The following is a 22,765-nucleotide window of genomic DNA, read 5'->3' as shown; positions in this document are numbered from 1 at the left end:
GGGCCCTCCTGTCACCCTGCCTTTCTCCCCACCCCTGGCAGAGCTCATTGGCCTGCCCTGGGAGGCCTTAGGGACAGGTAGCATACCCTTCTTGCTTTGTGTTCAAGACCCCATCTTTCCAGGCGTCCCCTAGTGCTAATGGTGAGGCAGGAGGAAAGTGAGGGAGCAGTACATATTAAGCACCTACTGTGTGCTGGAAACCAGGCAGGATGCTCCGGCTGCACAGTCCATGTTGAAATCAGGAATGCCAGCCTTCACCTCCTCCTACAGCTGCAGGTGGTTCCAGAGCATTTTTTCCAGGTCTTCAGGGTTAGGTAAGGGGACCCTATACCCCAGCCCCACTAAACCCTCACGGCAATAGCCGGGCGGTATATGTGTGCCTTGATCCATCCCAAGCCCTTGGGGCCTCCTCACCGTCTCGCTCCTGCTCAGTCCCACCAGGGGGACATGGGATGATCCCAGGATCCCAGCGCCCAGTAAAGCCTGAGTTGGGTCCGACTTCCTGCTCCCCAGAGGCCACTTTTGTGGAGAGAAGCAGCAGGCAGTCGGAGACCCCTTCTCTCAGGCCAGGGGAGGGGCCAGAGAGGGCCTTCCGTGGAAAGCCGGTGGGAGAGAAGCTGGGCCTGCAGAGAGGGCCTTCGTCTGCCTGCAGGGTCTCCTGGCACCTCCCCTCCTGCCGCCCACTCTGTCCCCACCCCGGGAGGGCGAGCTTCACTCTCCTCAGCACCGCAGCGAGCTGCTGGGACCATCCGAGCCACCCTGGGTCAGCGGGAACCAGCATCGAGCCCCCATTTCTGCCTTCAGATCGGGGAGAGGAAAGAGGCCAGGGCCTCCGATTCCGTTATCAGCTGTTCTGTCTGGGGGTGCAGGCGGTGCCAGCGCTGCTCCGGGCCCTGCCGGATTCCTGCTTCTGTTCTTTGGGGCGCGTGTCGGACGCTCGCCCCGGCCTTCGGGCTGAGTGGTGTCGGGGGCCTGCAGTGTAGATTTTGCTCCCAGGGCACTTGGGGCGGGCAAGCTTGTGAGGTTGCTGTGTCACTGAGGGCCCCTAAGAACGGGGCCTGCACCCCGCACGGGGGCCCGGGCTGTTGCACTCACGGCCTCAGGAGGCTGCAGCCGCCACTTTGTATTTTAATTTTCAGTCTCTATATGAATGTCACACTGATTTCCCAGGGGCTCGGCTCAACTGATCCGGGCCCTTTCTGAAAATGTCATGAGTAATCTGGGTCCTTCTGTAGGTGTTTACGGCAGGTGCATTTTTGGTCTTTTGAGGTCAGAGGCTAGCGCTCCGGACCGTGTGGGATTTTCTCTCTAAAATTGCTTGTCAGAACTTTCCAGAAGGCTTTAGTCCCTTTGGTTGGTTCTAGAAGAGACTTGTATTTTTTCTCATTTTGATCCTTTCAATCCTTTTTTATTATTATCACGGCAAAAATAATTTAAAATTTACCATTTTTAACCACTTTTCTGTGTCTAAGTCAGTGACACTAAGTACTTACACAGCATTGTATAGCTACTGCCTCTGTTTGCAGAACTTTTTCATCAAGAGGCTTATGTTTATGTCTCTGCTTGGGCAAGAGCCCTGCTCTCCCTGGGTTCTCCCGGGCAGGCGAGCAGGCATCCCTCCCCCATGGACAGTGGGGCGGAGGGACCGTGTGGTACCCATCCTGCCACCGTTGGCCTCTGTGCCAGGGGCTCGCCCGCCCACTCTGAGCGCTGTCATCCGGAAGCCCGTTCCGCCGCTGGGTCGGGGCTGGTGGAAGGGAGCCCCGGAAACCAGGAGCTCAAAAGCCCTCGTTGGCAGGCGTTGCTGCGCGTCCCCTGGGCCGGGCTGCAGAGGTTGCATGCTGACATCCTAACAGCCGCTCGGCGCTCGGGGCACCGCTCGGGCAAACTCTTGCAAAATCCTGGGCTGCAACCACAGATGTGGGAGGCGGAGGGGCAGAGCTCATTTGATCTTCAGGTGAAAGGAGGCTTTATAAATGGGTCACCTTGTTCCACATCCTGAATTTCATTCTTTCCCGTCTCGGGTCAAAACAATCGTTTCACTGTTCTCGGGTCACTGAGAGTCGCCAAGGGGGCCAGAGCTGGAAGGAGGAGGGGGCACGGGTTGCCGCTCCCCCCGGGGGCCCCTTCTCTGTGCTCTCTGCCCCGTCCTTTCATTGGTCCCCATGGACTTGTCTCCAACAATGTACTGCCCGTCCAACCGGCCTCTGAAACAGGAAAACAAAAGGATGATTTATAGCAGAGGCGGGGCCCCAGGGCCAGTTGACCCCAAGGCCCTGTTTTGGAAGGTGAGGTCTGCAAAGTTGCAGCTTGAATTCAGTGGTGCCGGCGGTGGTGGTGGAGGTGAGCTGCAGGCAGAGGCTGTGGGCACACGGCCTGAGCTGGGTGCTGCAGGCCCCTCGCCGTGCTCTCTGCTTGCCAAGCCCCTCGTCCTCCCGCCTCCTTGCAGCGGTGGTCTGTCAGGGTGGGCTCTAGGCCAGGCCTGCCGTCGGGGGTTCTGCTGTGCTCTGCCTTGCTTTGTCAGGTGCCCTGCGGCTGCCAAGGCCGGTGCGGGACCCAGAGGCCTTTCTGTGCCGCTGATTTGGGCCGGCAGGGGCAGGCAGCTGCCTCCTTTTTACTGGGTAAACGGAAGTTTGCAATTTAGAAGCAGCATAATTGAAAATCTTTGGAGAAATTAGTGTAAAAACTATGTCCCACTTCGGGATGATGCTTTGTTTTAAATGCTCTTTGGCTGATTATGGAGCCTTAACACGTGTCTTCATGGGTAAAATTCAGGGTGCTGGTGCTGAAACACTTACCTGGCGCCTGCTTTATAAGGAGGACTCGCGTGGAACACCTTTGGGAGTGGTTTTGGAGATAATTTATTTGTTCTTGTGAATGTGATGTGTTAAATCAGTGTTTTTTAGCCTTTTATTTTTCACGGTTTTAAAAATCATTTTTGTTACAGAGGTTGTACATGCACATCTTTTAACATTTCAAGGTAGACAAGTGTATAATCGGAGCATGGCTTTCATCCCACCCCATTAACCTTTGTGAGAGGTTCAGTATTTATTCTTCTAGACCTTTCTCGTGCCTACACACATAGAAACATGGGCAGACAGAGCTTTTTAAAATTCTGTTCTTACAGACATGAGGTCCTGCTCTACATATTGTTCTGCAGCTTACCTTTAAAGAAGCAAGTTTCTTTAAAAAATGTGGCACTTGACACTGTCAGCATATCCGAGGGCCTCCTGGCTCACTCTCCATGGCCTGACGCCTCCCCCGCCCAAGCCCCCCAGTGCAGATGGGCACTCACATCAGACGCTCTCTCAGTACCCCCCAGCTCCACCTGTGTGATCCCCCACCTGCTCTACCCCCACCTGTGCGATCCCCCCACCTGCTCTACCCCCACCTGTGTGATCCCCCACCTGCAGCATGCCCCCTCCCCCCACCCCGACCCTGACCCCTGCACTGTCCCCACCTGCTCGTGTTGGCATGCGGGGGTGGTGCTGGGGGCACAGGGGGCCGAGCTGGGACAGGTGGAGCTAAGGGCAGCGGTGGTGCTCACAGCAGCGGGAAAAGTCAGTCCTCAGTGCAGACTCAGCTCGGACTCAATGTTGCCTCCAGAGCCGCCCGAGGATGCGGTGAAGGTGACTGTGATCCCGGCCTGGGGAGGACGCCGTGCACGGGCAGCCACGGGGCGGTCGCCATAGCCCCCCCCCCCGGAGCGTCCCCCGAGCGTAAACACCACGAGACGTGGTCCATTCTGTTTCGTCACCGGGTGTCAGGGCCTCCGTTGTATGGCTGTTTTCTCCTTTGACCCTTTTTGATCTTCACAGTGATCTGATTTTACCTGTAGAAAACCTTGCTAGGAGCTCCCAGGCCACAGGGCTTTTAAGTGCTCCTTTAAGTGTTAGTGTATATACTACAGACAGACACACAGACACCCACAGCATCTGCATGCATGTATACACAGATACACACGCATCACACACGTGTGCACACGCTCACTCTTACCCTAGGTTGGGATACTCTTCCTGCTGCCTCTGAGCCTGCTGATGAGATGACCACTCACCCGTCAGGACCGGGAACCCTGGCCTCCTGCCAAACCCCAAATCCTGCTGTACTCTGCACCCCTTCTCACCTCCTTCTCACCTTCTCACTTCCTTCTCACTTCCTTCTCACCTCCTTCTCACCTTCTCACCTCCTTCTCACTTCCTTCTCACCTCCTTCTCACCTTCTCACCTCCTTCTCACCTCCTTCTCACCTTCTCACCTCCTTCTCACCTTCTCACCTCCTTCTCATCTCCTTCTCACCTTCTCACTTCCTTCTCACCTCCTTCTCACCTCCTTCTCACCTTCTCACCTCCTTCTTACCTCCTTCTCACCTTCTCACCTCCTTCTCACCTCACCTCCTTCTCACCTTCTCACTTCCTTCTCGCCTCCTTCTCAGCCCTTCTCACCCTTTCCCACCTTCTCACCTTCTCTCGTCCTCGCCTCCTTCTCACCTCCTTCTCACCTCCTTCTCACCTTCTCAGCTCCTTCTCACCCCTTCTCACCTTCTCACCCTTTCCCACCTTCTCTCCTCCTTGCCTCCTCACCTTCTCAGCCCTTCTCAGCCCTTCTCACCCCTTCCCAACTCACCTCTTTCTCACCCCTTCTCACCGCCTTTTCACCTCTTTCTTGCCTCCTTCTCACCTTCTCGCCTCCTTCTTGCCTACTCACCTCCTTCTCGCCTCCTCACCCCTTGTTTCCCTTTCCCACCTCTTTCTCACCTCCTTCTCACCCCTTCTCACCTCTTCTCACCCCTTCTCACCTCCTTCTCACCCCTTCTCACCCCTTCTCATCCCCTCTCACCCCTTCTCATCCCCTCTCACCCCCTTCTCACCCCCTTCTCACCCCTTCTCACCTCCTTCTCACCTCCTTCTCACCCCTTCTCACCTCCTTCTCACCTCCTTCTCACCCCTTCTCACCTCCTTCTCACCCCTTCTCATCCCCTCTCACCCCCTTCTCACCCCTTCTCACTTCCTTCTCACCCCTTCTCACCTCCTTCTCACCTCCTTCTCACCTCCTTCTCACCCCTTCTCACCTCCTTCTCACCTCCTTCTCACCCCTTCTCATCCCCTCTCACCCCCTTCTCACCTCCTTCTCACCCCTTCTCACCCCCTTCTCACCCCCTTCTCACCCCTTCTCACCCCTTCTCACCTCTTCTGCTGAAGTGCATTTGTCCTTGGGAAGCACCAGGCACGAGAGCCCCCTGTGCCACCAGCTGTGCCGCCCTGGGGGCTGAGGACAGTGGCAGCTGTTCATTATCTGCAGCAACTGGAAGTTGGTGGGACAAGAGGAGTTTGTCTTGAGGGGAGGAGGAGCAAGCAGGTGCAGTCTCGGGGACACAGGCTAGTGTGCACATGGGCCTTCTGGGAACTCAAGGGAACAAGAGGAGTGGGAGCTGCCAGCCGGGACCGCCCGGGCATTCACACCTCTCTCCTGCTCGCTGCCGGTGCTCTTTGTGAGTATAGACGTGTGTGTGAGCATGTGTGTGAACGTGTGTACTGCAGGTGTGTGCACGCATAGCACGAGTGTGCATACTGTGTGTGTGCATTGCGCTATGCGTGCAGTGTGCTGCAGGTGTGGACATGTGCGTGCATGAGTGTGGATGTGCTGTGCGTGTGTGTGTGCGCTTGGGTGTGGCATCTGACTAGTGTGGCGGCAGCAGAGCTGTCTCAGCCGCTGCTCCTCCCCTGCCTTCGCTCTGCGCCCTCTGCACTCTCTCCTGCTCAGGAGCTGCATCTCCCCGCCGTGAAGACTCGCCAAGGGCTTGCGAAGCCTTTCCGGCTCCTGACTCTCCTGTGGCACCCCCAGGTCCTGCAAGGCCTGGGCATCTGCATTTGCCTCTGATGGAAAGACAGGAAAGTGGGTGGTCCCAGAGCTGGGACCCCCGCTGGCTCTCCCCAAGGGCCTGCTGCTGGACGCCCCTCTTGGCCCTGTGGTTGGCCGGAGCACCCCTGCCAGATGAGTGGTCACTCGGCACCTGGGGACGGTGCCACCCCTCCCCTGGGGTCCGTGTCCAGGCATTTTGGCCAAGGGGTTGGCAGCGTTTTGCTTGGCTTTGGAACAGAGGCCAGCAGACTACGGCCTGTAGGCCAAATCCAGCCGCCTGCCTGTTTCTGCTAATGAAGTTTTATTGGCATGTAGCCATGCCCAGCCATTCATGTCTTGCTCACAAAGCCTAAGATATTTCCTCTCTGACCTTTAAAGGAGAAGTTTGCTGACCCCTGGTCCAGAAGGCACCTGAATCTCAATCTGCTCTAGCCCAGCATCCCAAGCCCTTACCCGGGTGGCCTGGGGCCAGGCGCTGTGACCCAGGGGACTGGGTGACCACAATCCTTGTCAGCTGTGCAGAGCACCGTCCGGGGAAGGGTGGGGGGAACAAAAGTGAAAATGCCAATTGTGTCAGATTCTCTCTCAGATGTTGTCTCACCTGACTCCAACCCCTTGGCCAAAACACCTGGACACGGACCCCAGGGAAGGGGGGCACCATCCCCAGGTGCCGAGTGACCCTCGTCTGGCAGGGGTGCTCCAGCCCACCACAGGGCCAAGAGGGGGCATCCAGCAGCAGGCACAAGCCTGTGGCACCTGGTGACAGCCCCGTCTTGTGGGTGAGCCGGTGGAAACTCAGAGAAGTTAAGGGCAAATCCTAGTACGTGGCCGAGCCGCCGTTACAGTGACTGAGTTTTGCCAAGACAGGCAGCTCCAGGAAAGCACGGCCAGGGCAGAGCTGGGCCGGGTGGGCTGCTGCTGTGGGAGGAGGCTGAGGGGATGCCCCCCTAGCCTGGAGTCGGAGAACGGGGTGGCCGCGGGCTCATGGGTGTCCGGAAAAGGGTGGCTCTCTGGGGCCATTTTTTAAAATGAGAGAGACGGGGCAGCGGATGGCTTCGGTGTCTTCGCACACCAAGGGGGTGGCTCAGTGTGGACAGCAGGAAGCTGAAGAGAAGGAAGTGCCAGCTTTACCCATAGCCTGGACACGGGGTGGGGACAGGCAGGTGGCAGATGAGTCAAGAGTGGCCCTGGGGTTGCCACAGCGATTGCCCCCTGGGAGGTGACTCAGATGGCAGGAAAACCCAGAGGCCCCCTGGCTGGGGCCTGGGTCCCCTGGTGAGGGGCCACCCCACAATGCCACCGGCACCTCCATCTGCTTGTCCCTCCCCAAGCCTCCTTCCTCCCATGGACCCCCACCACTCAGAGCCACGGGGTCCAAGGCCCAAACTCTCTTTCTGGTCACCCCCCACATGGTGCCTGGGAAGGGTGGAAACTTAGAGCAAGGTGGTGTCACTGGGCCTCCCAGCTGGCAGTGCCCACTCCTCTCAGATCTCCCCGTCTTCTCTGGTCGCCCGTCCTGAGCCCGGACTGCACCTGCTGCCCAGGAACCCCTTCCTTTCCCACCCCGGCATGGCTGCCTCCAGGGCTGCCCATGCACAGGCCCCTGGCTCTGACGTCGGCAGACCACAGAGCCGCCGGTTTTTGTAAATAAAGTTTTATTGGACACAGCCACGCTCATTTATTTATGTAGCTTTCATGCTCCGGTGTCAGGACTGGGTGGTTGCAACACAGGCTGTCTGGCCTGCAAAGCCAAAACATTTCTTCCTGGCCCTTTACAGAAAAAGCTTGTTGGTCCCTGGTCTGGCTGAAATAGGAGTGTTGGATGCGTAAGTGTCGGGGCTTATTTACCTGGTGCTCCCTTCCCCACCCCAGCTCCGCCCCCCCTTCCCTCACGTTGTGGTCCTTCTCCTCTCCCACCATTTCCCTCCAAGTGTTTCTTGTTGTTTGGGTGACTTCTCCCACCTGCCTTCTCCCTCGTGCCCTGACTCGGGCTCTCCCCTCCTCCCTCTCCCACCTGTTCCTGTGGGGGGGTGGGTTTCATGCCAGGTGAGATCCCGGGAGACAGCTGCCCAAGAGAGGTGGGCGCTTCACTCCTGAAAGCCGTAAATGAACTTTCCTGGAGCCGGCTGGGGTCCCCACGGGGTTGGAGGCAGGTGTCCAGGCAGAGAGATGGGTGTGGGTGTCTGCTCAGCCCACCCCCCTCGGGCTCCCCAGTGCTCCCCCCGAGGTCAGAGGGCAGTGGGAGAGCAGAGTCAGGGAAGGCCGTGGCCGAGCTTGGCCATTCTCCTTGGGCACCAGGACCACATGTCCACCCAAACCAGGCTCCTCCCACCCTCCCTAGGGCTGTGGAAGGTTCCGGCACAGCATCCGGACAAAGCCACAGGGAGCCCAGGAGGTTTCGCTGGCTCCCAGGGGTGGATGGACAGAAAGCTTGGACTCAGGCTTGTTCTGGGAGATTCAGCACATGAAGTCACTATACCCACAGAACATTCCGGAACCGGACGGTCACCCAGCTGACAAGGGACACTTCCGCTCAGCACTGGCTTGCAGAGGTTTGACACAGGAGTCCTCGCCTATCTCTGAAGAAATTACTGTCTCAGCAAGCAAGGGAGCCCCTGGCTCCACACCAGGAAAAGTGGAGTCTGGTGAGCCAGAGTGTTCCTATGCCGGAACATTCTGCCGGGGACCAACGTTTGCCCGATCTGCAGGCTGGCCATGCAGCAGGTCACCTGCAGAGGGAAGCCCTGCTGCCTCCCTGGCCAGCTTCCTTTGGTTCCCTTGGTGGTCCTCAGAACAGGTGACCCAGCGTGACGTTTTCCTGCAGCCGGCTGAGGCATCGGCAGCCTCTCTGTGGACTCATGTGGATACGTTTATTTACCGGGAGCCTGCGTCGGGTTGGAGCCTGTCCCCCAAAACGGGCAGCCAGGACACCCTTCCAGAAGCCCAGGAGGGTTTTGATGGCAGAAGGAGCCTTTTCTCTTGAGTGAGGCCCGGGAAACCAAAACTACCCGCTCTTTTCCTCCCCCCAGGGCTGGGAACAGAGGGCGGGGGTAACGGGAGGGCCAGGCCTTGGCCTCCTGTTCGTCCTCCTGGGATAGAGCCTTTTCTGGGTGCTGCAGTTGGAGAAGACAGACAGACGCAGCCAGAGGTGTCCCCCAGCCCTGCCTCCCACTCTTCTTTCAAGCATCCAGGGACTGTGAAGCCAGCGTGGGAGGGCAGGGCCTCGGGGCCACACTTCCTCCACAGATGGGCGCTGCTACCGGAAGGGCGGGAAATTGATGGCTCTGGGAGGGTGTGCGTGGGCAAAAAGCAGTGCTTGCCTTAAGCCTGGGTCCAAAACTCCCTGAGGGTTGGGGGTGAGAGCCTCCTGTGCCCACCTGCCAGCCCAGGGGCCTCGAGAGGCGTCTCAGGCAACCTCAGGGTTGGCTGGTCCAGGCCGGCCAAGGGCACACCCAGACCCCCGCCCCCTGAGTGAGCTTCCCGCCTGCACCGGGGCTCCCTTCCCCAGAGGGAACTGGGGGTGCAGCTGTGATCTGGCAGCTTGAACAGCTGCTGCTGGTGCTGGAGGGCTTTAAATAGCGCAGCCAGGGAAATCACCTTCTTTTGGCTAAAGAAGCCCACTCACCGGTGGCCAGTTTCAGGATTTGCACCAATGTGGACTCCCTCCCCGTGAAACTGAACTCCCAGCACCGAGTGGGTGTTTGGCGAGTGTCTGCTGTGTGTCTCCGACCGGGCACCCCATACATTTGAGGCCCCAGTGGCCCCTTTCCTTTATGACAGCACCACCGCACGGACAGGGCATGGCGGATTTCACTGGGCTCCATCTCTCAGGTGTGACGGGGCGGGGACGGGGCATCAACAGGGCTGCAGGGCCGTGCTCCCGGGCCGGCCTGTTCCCACCAACCTGTGCTCAGTTAACTTTTCCTCTTTCTTCCTACAGCCCCTGCTCACCCGCTCTCCTGTTTTTCTTTCTGTCCGTTAGGCAAGGCCGTAGGCTCCACAACTTGTGGAGGTCTCCTAGCAGCCTTCCTCGGGAATTCTGCCTGGACCTGATTGGAAACCAGGAAGACAGGCCCCGTGGTTGATGACTTTGCCTCGGGAGCCCGCACGAAGGTGACACCCGCAGCCAAACATGGGTCAGAAGGTCACGGGGGGGATAAAGACGGTGGACATGAGAGACCCCTCGTACCGGCCCTTGAAGCAGGATCTCCGGGGTCTGGATTACTGCAAGCCCACCCGCCTGGACCTGCTGCTCGACATGCCCCCCGTGTCCTACGACGTCCAGCTGCTCCACTCGTGGAACAACAACGACCGCTCGCTCAACGTCTTCGTCAAGGAGGACGACAAGCTCATCTTCCACCGCCACCCGGTCGCCCAGAGCACGGACGCCATCCGCGGCAGGGTGGGCTACACGCGGGGGCTGCACGTGTGGCAGATCACCTGGGCCATGAGGCAGCGGGGCACCCACGCCGTGGTGGGCGTGGCCACGGCGGACGCCCCCCTGCACTCTGTCGGGTACACCACCCTCGTGGGAAACAACCACGAGTCCTGGGGCTGGGACTTGGGGCGGAACCGGCTGTACCACGACGGCAAAAACCAGCCCAGCAAGACGTACCCCGCCTTCCTGGAGCCGGACGAGACGTTCATCGTCCCCGACTCCTTCCTCGTGGCCCTGGACATGGACGATGGGACTCTGAGCTTCATCGTGGACGGACAGTACATGGGAGTGGCGTTCCGGGGACTCAAGGGCAAAAAACTATATCCAGTCGTCAGCGCAGTCTGGGGCCACTGTGAGATCCGCATGCGCTATCTGAACGGGCTCGATCGTAAGTGTCCCTGCCAGGTGGCCCTGGGTGGATGAGGGGGTGATGGGTGGACGGACAGAATAAGGGTCTTTATGGAACCCACCGGTCTCCGCTTGACCGGCCTCCAGGGTCACTCTGCGGTTGACCGAATTCCGTCAGTAGCCAGCGTGTTGTTGAGCCCAGGGTTTGCACCGTGGGGATACCAGGGCCCTCTGGTTTCCTGCCACCCCTACTTCCCGTGGTTGACAGCCAGTGACCTCACTTGCTCATTCGGCAGGTTTGGGCTCTTTCTCTCGGGGGCTGCAGTCTTCCGAGTGGGCTCCTCTGGGGCTTGGATCCCCAAGAGGGGCTTGTTGGGTCGTGACTGGGGGATGCCTTGGTGGGGGAGCACGTGAGCTGGACACACACAGAGCCTTTCAGCGGCGATCTCCGTGTGTCCCTGCAGAAAGGGGAGTGGACTTCCAGACTGCGTGACAGTAGCCCACGTGCAGAGGCGCCAGCCTGGTTGGGGGAGGTGGGGGGCCCTGTGGCTGCCCAGCTGAGTGCCCGTGGTGGCAAGAGGCCCCAGTGTTCCAGAACGATCCACCTCTACTTGACTCTCGCTCCACCAGCTAGAGCCGGGGACCTTTTCTACTTGGGCCAAAGCTCCATCTACCCCGGGCTCACTCACCCTAAGCGGGGGCTGATCTGGTGCCCCCGCATCCTGGAGTCCCCCTGCAGGCCAGGCAAGCACCATCAGCTGCTTTCTTCCTGCCCGCAGATGCACGCCCTGACCTGGAGACCCCAGACCTTCAGGGTCTCCCACCACTCCCCTCCTCCTCCTCATCCACTTTGGAAGATCCTGGAGGAGCAGCCCCCGGGGTGATCAGGCACAAGCCAGCACCTCCCTCCCTCCCCATCCTGGGTGCTGACAGCGAGCCCCGGTCAAGCCCAGCACCCTGGGTCCTGGCACCCCCGAGCAGAGGCAGCCAGGTGTGCCCCTGGCAGGTGGCCTCCCCGAGGAGGTAACCTCAGAGCCAGATTAGGGAACCAGCCTGGCGGGTTCCGAGAGCCCTTCTCTCCGGGTGAAATGAGCGAGTGGTGGGAGTTGCCCGCCAGGACGGGGAGTCCCCGGGGACCTTTAGCTTCCGCGCTACACAGACAAATGAGGGAGCTGCTGGGCCGCAGACTGCTGGTCTCCAGCAGAGAAGTCCAGCCCCGGCCCCCCCAGGAGCAGCTCTCGCCGCCCACTTAGCCCGGCTCCCAGACCCCGCGGCGGCCGGGGGAGACAGGAGCCGGGGGCCCAGTGTGCTGGGGCAGGGCTGCGGCGGGACCCACTGCAAAACAGTACTGGTGGCAGTGGGAGGAAGGCTCCGCATAGGCCTGCACCCGATGGGGAAGGTGATGCTTTCCTGACTTTTCTTGTCTGGAAAATGTAAGAGGGAGAGAGAGACAGAACTGGAGAGCACGTTGTTGGGAACTGCGTCTGGGAACTGGACCTGGGATGGGGCTAGAGGGGCCACGTGGCTCGAGTGCCCACCTCACAGCACTTGCAGTTAACAGTGAGGGACCCCCACCCCCTGCCCCGTCCCCCAGCATCATGGTGTTGTGACTACCGGGGCCCCTGGCTTCTCTTTTCCCCCAGACCCGTCAGACCCAAACAGGCCCGTCTCCCCACGGCCAGGTGACTTTGGAGGATCATGATGGACGTGGATGTTGTCGGTTCCTGGGGTGCTGAGGGGGTGCCATCACCTGCTCCAGCTCCGGTTAGGAAGCAGCACGAACTGTCCTGTGTTAGCACAGCCGGCCCGGACCTGCCGAGCCGACACCTCCATCCCTCGTTGCGGGGTGTCTCGTGTCCTAGAGGATCGCCGCGGCTGTGGTGCAGGAGATCTGGACAGTGGGGCATGAGCGACCACGGGGAGGCCAGAGGCTGAGGGAGAGGCGACGGGGCCATGGACCGGGGAGTGAGGGGAGTCCCCTGGGAAGGGGCACGCCCCTGGGTGGGACAGGAGATGAGAAGGGAAAGGTCAGAGGTAGCCTCAAGGTGGTTCAGCCTGGGCAGGTGGATAGATGGAGCTGCGTGGCCCAGGTGGGGAAGCCTGAGAGAGGAGCAGGTGGGGGGCGGAGGTTAAATTTGAGATGCTCCCCAACGCGTCGGGTCTGGGGTCCAGGAGAGTGGAGAGTGGCCTGGGCAGGGGGTCGTCCATGGATGGACAGTCTCTGAAGCCGTGTGCGCTGGGCGCCATCACTCCAGTGGAGGGAGCAGGGAGGGAGGAGGCTCCGTGGCTGAGGTTGGCGGGCAAGGAGCAGAGACGGGACCAGTGGTCGGTGGGGTCCAGGAGAGGAGCTTCCTGGCAGCCAAGGGGAAAAGATACTTCAAGAAGGAAGGAGCGACGCCAGGTCGAGTACGTTGAGGGCCCAGTGGTGGTCATTGGTGACCGTGACCAGGGCCCCAGTTAAAGAGACGAGGAGGAGTGTGGGGACAGCAGACACAGATGCCAGATGGGCCAGAAACAGAGAGAGCCCAGCACTTCCTCTTGCTCCCCACCATGGGAAGAGGGGTGCCCCGGGTCAGGGGTCAAAGGCTGCCTCGGTCCTCTGCCCCCTGGGACGTTGCCCTTTGCCCTCTGCGGCCACGCTCTCTCCTCAGCCCCCTGGCTTCTCCCCGGGTGCTTGGGAGATCAGGCGCCTCCTACCCAGGCCCCCCGAGCTGGATCCAGCCTTGGGCAGGTGCGGTGTGTGCAGTACCAGGGGGGCTGGAGGCACCAGACCCTGAGCTTCGGGGGCTGCAGTGGGGGCTTCGTTCTCCCAGCCCATCGTCCCTCAGTCACCCCCTCCCCAGCAGAGGGGCCACAGAGACGACGAGTGAGTTACCGGGGCGCCCCGGCGTGCACCCCATGTGACCCACTGGCTTTGCCCCCCGAGTGTTCTCTGCACCCCTTCCTGGGCCCTCTCGTGGGCAGAGGCTGAGGAGGAGCCCGGGGCCCAGCATGGCCCCCAGGCCTGCCCAGTGCCCCTCCTGGAGATGCAGGAGAAGGCCCCTTTGCAAGCACAGCTTGGCTGGTCCCCGGGGAGACTCCCAGACCCCGTGGGTCCACCCTGTGACCCCCACTTTTAAAGGAGCTCCCGCTAAGGAAGCGTTCTCCCCCGTTTGGCATTTTAAAATTCCTCCTTGGCAGCACCAGGTAAGCCGGGTGTGCTTTGCCGAGGCTGAGGGTTTGGGGAGACTCAGCTCTTCTCCTCAGCCCCTGCGGCATCTCCTTCCTGTGCCTCATTCCGGCTGGCTTCTGGGGGGGCTCCTTGGGGGAGACTGATCACCCCCCGCCTCGCCAGGGCCTCCCCAAAGAGGACAGAGGCCCCGGAGGTGGGGGGCAGGGCACGAGGCCCCCGCAGGCGGCAGGCAGCCCCCTGGTTGACAAAACCGAGGGGTCGATGTTTTCTTTCACTCCCCCTTCTGAGAACCGCGTAAGGCACAGGGAAGGCAGAGCCACACATCCCAGGTGGCCGTCCCCCCCACCCCACAACTGTCCAGCCCCCGTTCCGTGGAGTCCTCACCTCGGGGAGGAGGCCGTGACGATCGCTGGAGTCAGGGGCATTTCCTGATGCGCTGTCTGACCCGTGACCCCACAGCACGGCTCCCTGCTCTCAGGAGGTTTAAGTTGGGTCAGAATCTCTCAGGGAGCTACAGGGGTCCACGGGCTGGGGCGCATGGAAGTCGGCTCTTCCCGCTCATCCCCCCGCTGCCCCCACAAACAGCTCCTGGTCCTGTCCGGACTTCTTTCAGAGCCAAGTCTGGGCTGCACAGGGACAGAGCCACCCTCCAGGAAGACAGGGCCCCGGGGGCACCCCAGCAGCCCGGGCCCAGGCAGCCTTTTCAGGATGGAGGCCGCAGCCAGAGGTTACTCTGACCTGCGGCCTGGGGCAGCTCAGCCAGAGCCCTGGGACCCAGCTTCCCCTGCTGTGAGATCCCCTGGTGGTGCCTGGGGCAGTGGAGGTACAGGGGGCCCCGGGCGAGACCCTTGGGGGTCCCAGCAGCAGCTGGGCTGGCATTTCCACCTGCCTGTCACAGGCCTCAGCCCTCCGCTTAGCTCTGTCAGGCCAGGAGAAGCTGTGGGGTCTGGGGTTTCTCTGGCTCTGACCTTGGTCATGCCAAGCTGGGGATCAGCCCAGCCTGGGACCTGCCCCTGGCTCTGCCCCCCAAAGTGTGTGACTTGAGGTGCAAGTTTCTTACATTTTGCTGGCAGCTTGGTTTGGCTAGGAGCGTGGGGCTGAGGCCAGACCACTCAGATTCGAATCCCAGCCCTGCCCCCTTCTGCCACCTCCCACCCCGCTCTGTGCCTCAGTGTCCCTGGTTGTAAAATAGAGCCTGTGAGCCGTGAGGCTAACACAGAAGACTCCTTTACTGGAAACCTGCATGGGGGTTGGGGTCGGGTGTAGCCGGGGCCAGCTGGCTCTCTTGTGCCCCAGACTGGCACGTCACGGCGGCTGCTTGTCAGGACAGGGCAGAGGGGCATGGTTGCGGAGGGGGGAGCAGGGACGACCCAGGCTCGAATCCCAGCTCCGTCTGCTCCCAGCACAGTGGCGCCAGGTGCCGGTTACTTGGCCGTCATGTCCCTTGGTTTCCCCACCTGCATATCGGGGCTTAGGAGGGTGCCCGGCCGAGGGAGGGTTCTCTGAGTCAGCCATCGACCTTGCTGCTGTCGTTAGAATCATTTGTCCCAGAACCATTTAGGCCGTGTGGCCGAGCTGGGCTCACCTGACTCCTCTCTCTCTCTCTCTTTCCTCGGTTTCCCCAGCGGAGCCCCTGCCGCTCATGGATCTCTGCCGCCGCTCTGTGCGCCTGGCCCTGGGGAAAGAGCGTCTCGGGGAGATCCACACGCTGCCGCTGCCCGCGTCCCTCAAGGGCTACCTCCTCTACCAGTGACGCCCGCCGCCACGCCGGAGCCACCGGTGCCTGGTGCCAACTCACTGAGCCGCCGCCGCTGGGGCCGCCATGCCGGGGCCCGGAGCCCGGGGCTGTAGGCAGGAGTTCCTGCCCCCTCGTCATCCCAGCCTGGTGGACACGGACGAGCCCGACACAGCCTCCTTCCCCTTCCCGACGGTGGCAGAAGGCAGCCCCCCGCGTGCCGCACCCCATTCCCCCATTTTCAAAAGATACAGAATAAACTCCTCGAGTCTACGTGGAGCTCTGATCTGCTCTCGGGGTGCCGTGGGGAGCCCCCCACACCTGCCAGGAGGAGTCTGCAGCCACCAAGGGGTGCCACGGCAGTGGGGCTGGTGGGGGGTGCCCCCGCGGCGCTGAAAGGTGCTTACAGGAGGCCGCGGCGGAGCAGTGGGTGTTCAGCCCGGCAGGGGCCATGCCGCGGCAGGTGGAGCACCCCACGTCAGACGCACACCACGGACACCAGGGCAAAGGCCAGACTGGACCTTCCAGCATCCTCCCGCCTGCTGGTGCCCCTGGGACCCTGTATTTATTCTTTTAACAATAACAGAAGCCGTTTATTTATTCCACTTAGGAAGGAAACCTCTCTTGGGGGCGTGCGGTCACTTTTCTCCCGCCTGCCCCTCCCTGGGACGGGTGGGCCGCCCCTGCCCTGCCCGGCTGTCGGTGCCGAGTGCACGCGGCCACAGGCGCACGGGGGTCCTCGTTGGAATCCCTTCACCTGCAGTTTCCTGGGGCCTCGCCCTGAGTTCCCGGTGGGCCCCTCAGGGAAAGCTGGCCTCGCGTGCAATCCGAGTGTGTTCGGGTGCCCTCGGATGAGCGCTCCCCGGGCCTCTCCAGGTAGCTGATTACCTCGGGGCTCACATACCCTTGCACATGGTTTGGTTTCTTACGTCTTCCATGGGTTTTTTGGTTTGGGTCTGGTTTTGCTTTTCTAGCCAAAGTTTCCCAAGTGCACCAGAACTAAGAGGGGAGGGAGAGCGGGTGCTGAGCCCCGAGAGGCCAGGAAGGGTGAGGCCGGGCCCGGGCTCGTGCCACTTCCTCACGGCCCCCCAGCCTGGGCCCCAGGCCCCAGTTCCTCACGACCCCCTCAGAGCCTCCCGAGGGCCGGGGGTGGGGCAGGGCAGCCAGCAGGAGAGGGGTGTGCTCCCCCAGCTCCCCCACGTGGCAGACTCCAGCGCCGTGACCCCCGGGTGCTGCCCGTTTACTTTATCTCAGAGTCAGCTCTCTTTAGAACCTGACGTCAGCTTGTTCCTGTGCAGGTACAGTAGAGGACTTTATCTGTTTAAAATCTTTAATATATATCCATGTATATTTGTCTGTAAGAATTATGTTTTAAACAGCTGCTGTAGGGTACCTTTAAAAAATCTTCCAGTGCTGTGTATTTTTTGAAGCACAAAATTGGTGCCAAGTCTGGGTAAGGAATGGAAATTACCCCCTTTATTATTTTGAGGTGTTTTTTTTTTCAAGGGGGGTGACCTTACCTGTAAGACTTCCCCCACTCCTGTTTTCGGGGAGGGGGTCACGTTCTAGTTGATGTTGCACAAAAGAGAATTGAACTTGTACAGATCTCAGTTTTATCGCCTTGCCCCAGCCATCTCCCATGGAGGGCAGATGAATTGCCGGCTCTGTATCATCTCTCTGCACACACCCGCCGCCCCCCAACTCCCCGGGACCCTCAACCCCCTCCCCTTCTTTTCTACCAGCCCAAAGCCTTTTGGCTTGTACAGTTTTGAAACTCCCGTTCTATTTTATGATCGTTGGTAATACTCAGTAACCTAATAAAGGAACGTTTATGAAAATACAAAACCATTTTGGTTCCCCTCCTTTGTGCCTTGGGGGAGCGGGAGAGGCACGGCCGACCCCTCCTGGGTCCGGCTGGCTCCACCACCCAGTTTCCAATCGATGGTGACCCCCTCAGCAGAAGGAGGGGTGCTAGCCGGAGCCCAGATGCGGGAGCACGCCGGAGTGTGATTCCACAGGACCCCTGGCCCCGCTTCAGGAGCTCACAGACCTGGCAGCCCAGCTAAAGGGACCTGCCAAGGCCACTCGAAGGGCCTTGACCCCTCCGCGTGGTTGGGAAACCTCGGGTGACAGCGAGCCGAGTGCAAGCCCAGGCACAGCCCACTCCCCGCAGAGACGATGGGAAACTCGGGCCTATTCAGGGGCTGGGTGAGCGCAGCCTCCTGATAAGTGAGCAGTCGAGAATTCTACTAGCTGTGATCACATGTCGATGACTCGTTTCCAAAGCATTAGCTCCACTGCGGGGACTTTTCATAGGACGGGGCGGTGCTGGGAAAAGTGCCCTTGGGCTGAGGCCTGAGACCATGGGACTGCGGTCGCGGTTACTGCTTCTGGGGGGAGTGGCGGCCGGTAGCTGAGCCCTCAGCTCTCGGGGCTGCTTAAAGGGTACCGGCGGCGGGGGCTCTTTCCCGGAGGCGAGGGCGAGGCGGAGGACTTGGCCAGGTCCTCGGCGGGAGGCGTACAAGGTGTGGAGGGCGGCGATAAGGACAAGACACTCTTCATCCAGTAGGAGTATGCGCCAAAGAGATTTATTCAGGGGTGATCACAGGTTATATAGGCTGGTAAGAAGGGTAGGGCTGGAAAAAAGGTGAAGTAGCCTTAAATGGCAATACTGAAGGGAGAGGGGCTAGGATTGGTTCTGAGAGGACGCAGGAGCCGTTGCAGCGGGCGGGAGTTGTTCTGGCCACGGTGCATGCGCGCTGGCGGTGGCAGGAGTTGCCTTGGCACAGGGGAGTGTGCGGGCAAGATAAGGAAGTGGGGAAAGGGCGGTTGGGAGAAAGGCGGTTCCCTCCGGCAAGCCTCCCCTGCCAGTGGCATTTTGGGTGAGGAAAAGGGAGCTGCCCTGACCTCGCTTCCCAGGCTCGGGGGGGCTGCAGAGGGCACTAACGCCCGTACCCACTACCCTCCCCAGGGGGTGATATCAGGTCCCCTGGCCCAGGCCTGGTAAGTCGAGGTACAAGCTCAGTCACCCGCATGGGACCAAAGTCCAGGTCCCTTTTCCTGAGACCCACCTGGCAGCTTTGCTCAGATGTCCTGCATCGGATCACCTGGCACTAGCGGCTAAAATGCAGATTCCAGGGCCTTGCCCAAGATGGACTAAATCAATGTTTCTGGGGCCAAGCCCAGGAATCTGCAGTTTCCCACCTCCCCAGGCAACCATGCCTAAGAGAGCTTGAAGACCACAGCTTTGGACCATCCCAGCTCCTTTCTCTTGCTGGGGATCGGGAAAGTATCCAATGGGTTAGCCCGGTAGGGAGCCCAGGGACCCCCGAGGCAGACTGATGCCCACCGGCTTTGTGACCTCGGACGAGCCCCCGTAAAGTGTCAGTCATCCCGGTGCTTTTCTCACGGGAAGGCAACAAGGGTGAGGCGAGGCTCTCAGCACGGGTGCAGTATGTTGGCGAGTGTGCAAAGACACGTTTAAAAGCCCACGTATTTGTGTTCTGGGAAAGGGCAGTTCCCTGGAACGGGACTTTGTCTTTGCGAATGGACCAGACATTCCTAAACCAACTTCCTAAGAATTGCTCTTTCCTCCTGGGAAAAACCTCCAACGATCAAGGTGGGTTTTGGGGAAAGGGACCCCCAGACGCCTCCCCCAGGCACACCCGGGGCTGGCGGTGGGAGGAAAGGGGCGGCTGAAAGTTATTTTTAGGTTGGAGTTCAAGTCTGGGTTGCAGTGGGAACTCGGCTTCTTTTGAAGGGGGTGGCCGGCAGGGAGTAGGAGAGGGAGTGGGGGAAACAGGGGCCCTTGTGCTGCAAGAGCCTGGGGGGCAGGGGGGTCGGGCGGGGGTTCACGGGGCCGGGAGCCGTGTCCATCAGTTCATCTGTGCGGCTTTGGCGCCGCGTGGCCGTGGCTAATAGCCCACCTTCAGCAGGTAGCAGCCTTCGGGGCCGGCCCGGGAGGGGAGCGGCCCCCAGCTCCATCCATCTCCGCACGCACCTCCCCTCCCGCTCCTGCGAAATGAGGAATCTGGACTCGACTGAACCATAAACCATCCTGGGGGGGCCGGGGAGGGGGCCGAAGACAGAGCAATTAGTCCACGCTCCGGGCCAGACACCCAAACATGGTTGGATTCCAGCTGCAAAGAATATTTGAAATAAATGAGCTGCCTGGGGCCAGCAGTTTGCTGTGTTTTCTGTGCGGGGCCATGGCAACTGGGGAGGAAATCATGAGCTAGGGATTGGGCTTGAGAATCAACAAACGATGTCCTGCCCCGGCCAGCCCTGCCGAGGCCTCGCACGGCTCCCGAGGGCTTCCCGGGGCTCAGCGGCTGGCAGGCGGGACGCTGCCCGGCCCAGGGCCTTCCGTGTCCTCTACTGGACATTGTTTTTTTTCTTTTTCTTTTCTTTTTTTTTGCTGGAAACTTCTTCCCAGGCAGAACAGCTGCTGCGGCGGCTGCCGGGCTGATGATGGTTTTCCTGGGTAGGGGAAGTATTCTCGGTGGAAAAGCCCGGGCGAGACGGAAGGTGGCCCTGACCTCGGCCGCGGCTCTGCCTTCCTGCCCGGCCCCAGCTGCGGCCGCTTCTGGGTGTGTTCTGTGGGCAGAAAAGGCCAAGCCTCCCCCAGCTACCTGCGCCTGGCCACTCCCGAGGGGGTCCTGGCTGCGGACCCCAAGTGCGTCTTATCGGGCCGCTTGAGGAAAGGGACCCGGCTGGAAGTCGTGGCCTGACATTCATGGATGCCTCCTGCATCCGAATCATCAGGAGAACTCAGGAGGGAAATACAAAATCCCAGAACTCTGATGCAGAAGTGGGGCCCTGGAATCTGCCTGTTTGAACACCCCTAGATGACTCAGGGTCTGGGGACTGGTGTTTGGGAGTCTTTCGTTGCTCTGGGGATCCCTGGAGCCCCTGGAATTAAATGCAGAGTTGCACCCATTCGGGTACATGCTCTTCTCCATGGTCCTTCAAAGTCCTGCGAGGGGGAACCCAGACAAGGAGGCCTGGGAGCACCAATCTAGAAGCTTCCATGGGGATGTAAGGTGGCCGGGGTGAAGGGGACTCCTCTGCTCCCCAGCCCTAGCCACACTGTCTCAGTCCCTAACCCCGGACCTCAGAGCTGCCAGGCCGGCGTCTCACCCAAGCACAGAAGGAACAAAGCAAGGGGGTGCCCAAGGGGAAATACAAGAGTGGAGCCAAAGGAACCCCCAAGCTTTGGTTTCCCCCAAGGAAATTAATCCCTGGAAAACTGAACCAGGAGCTCAGTGATACCATGCGGCTCTCCGAGCTGTCACTCAGGCCAGCCCCCTCCAGCTGGGCCACCCACCCAGGGACTGATCACAAATGTTTCCCACCACGTCAGCCCGGCTTGCTGGGACAAGGCACCCACCAGGACGGTGTCTCTCCACGGATCGTCTCTCCTTCTGTCTCTTTGCAGCATTAAGGAGCAAACTTTCCAGCACCCCACCCTGCATTCCCTGGGCCCCACCTTTTGAAAGGCTTTTCAACCAAAGCACATTTGTGAAGTACACTCCCAACGTTTTCTGTCCAGCAAAGACGGCGATAACTGGCCATCCAAGCTTCGGATGACTATCAGTGGCATGAACTTGAGCCAGAAAGCCACGAGCTCCATCTTCCAGCCGGTCCATGTGCTGCAGCTGCGTGACCGAGGATCCGGGGTTCGGTGCCCAGCTCCCCGGCTCACTACCAGGACGAAGGCTTCGGGCAAGAAGCGCCACGAGCCTATTAAGCAGTCACTGCCCCCTCCCCCAGCACCACCCTCCCCCCAGCCCCTGGCGACCCCAGTCTGCTTTCCGTGTCTTTGGTTTTTCCATTCCGGGCATCCCATATTAACAGGACCGTACAGTAAGCTGCCTTTTGTGTCCGGCTTTGATCACTTCCAATTGGCTTTTAAGTGAGGTTCACTGGCGCCCTTCCCCATTACTTCTCCACGTCTTCATTTTCTCATTCGTAAAATGGGGGAAGAACATTTCCCGCTGGATAGTTTCGTTGCAAGGCTCAGGTGAGCCGAGGTCTTAACCTTAGAAAGCCACCTGGCGCAGGTAAGAGCTCGATAAAGGCAGCTGTTAGTAAGGTTCGTCCCACCCCTGGGGATCTGGACACCCTCGTTCATGCTTGTAAGTTTACCTGGGCTCCTGGGGGGCATCTCTGCAGGGACGTTGCCTGGGCCCTGGAGCCTCTGTCCCTCTGGACGGAAACGATCCCAGTTTTCTAAAAGTCAGCTTCGTAACCCGAGAGGAGAGAGCAGAGCAGTCGCGAGCTGGTGGCCTTGGTCAGCCTCTCTGGTCCCCAATTTCTACATTGTATTCGCTTCCTACTGCAACAAATTACCCCAGACCAGGTGGCTTCCAACGAGGGAAGTGTATTCTGTCACAGTTCCGGAAGCCGGAAGTCGGAAACCAAGGCATCGGCAGGCCACGCACGCTCCCTCGGCGGCTCCAGGGGAGGTGCCTTCCCGGCCTCCTCCAGCTTCAGGTGGCTCCAGCGTCCCTTGGCTTGTGGCCACATCACCCCAAACTCTGTCTCCGTCATCCCACGGCCTTCTCCTCAGGGTCCCTGGGTCTGTCCTACAAAGACAATTGTCTGGATTTAGGACCCACCGGGTAATCCAGGATGATATTATCTCAAGAACCTTCACTCGATCACATCTGCAAAGACCTTATTTCAAGTAACGTCCCATTCCCAGTTTCCACGGCTTAGGATGTGGACGTATTTTTGGGGGACCACCATTCAACCCACGCTACCCATCTTTAGAGCACGGTTCTTAACAGGACACACTCATAGGGTGACCATGAGGATTATGGAACGATCGATGCCAACAGAAAACGCAGCCCAGCGCCAGGCCGTGGTGGGTGCCACAGAGAAGCCAAGGATTGGCATTGTCGTCAGCCCAGTGCCATCTCCCTCCTGCCCTGGCCTCTTACAGCCAGTTCCAGGAGAACAGATTTTCTATAGAAGTATGTTCTGACGGGGTGAGTACCCAGGTTTGCTTGGAAGCTGCAGGGCCAGGCTGAGGCCAGATTGAGGAGAAGAACTTGTAGCTTGTTCCCAGCTGCTCATTAGTGGACGGGCGGCTTGACCGCTCTCCTGTTCTCCCCGCTGACCAGCAATCTTGATTGGGTCCCGGGGCCTGGGATGGGCGGGTGCTGCCCAGAAGTCATCTGAAACACGGGTGCACCAAGGCACGTGATGCC

The 22,765-nt window shown here is 60.0% G+C and overlaps 1 protein-coding gene across 4 annotated transcripts in view; it reads left to right on the top strand.

Annotated features, from left to right (window-relative positions):
* The window catches only part of SPSB1 (splA/ryanodine receptor domain and SOCS box containing 1), a 73,581-nt gene that overhangs the window by 45,442 nt on the left and 5,374 nt on the right, over window positions 1-22,765 (top strand). For 3 of the 4 annotated variants that reach the window (XM_037828590.1, XM_037828592.1, XM_037828591.1), the window contains exon 2: window positions 9,841-10,684. In XM_037828590.1, coding sequence (XP_037684518.1) covers window positions 9,991-10,684 — 694 coding nt within the window. In that variant the 5' untranslated portion in view covers window positions 9,841-9,990. Of the gene's footprint in view, window positions 1-9,840; window positions 10,685-15,441; window positions 16,883-22,765 lie in introns of those variants that run through there. The other variant, XM_037828593.1, reaches the window with a different exon arrangement.

Source organism: Choloepus didactylus, chromosome 2 (genome assembly GCF_015220235.1).
Source record: "Choloepus didactylus isolate mChoDid1 chromosome 2, mChoDid1.pri, whole genome shotgun sequence".
In the NCBI taxonomy this organism is placed as follows: domain Eukaryota; kingdom Metazoa; phylum Chordata; class Mammalia; order Pilosa; family Megalonychidae; genus Choloepus; species Choloepus didactylus.
Note: the sequence above shows the minus strand (reverse complement) of the source record. Positions and strands in the feature narration are given on the sequence as shown.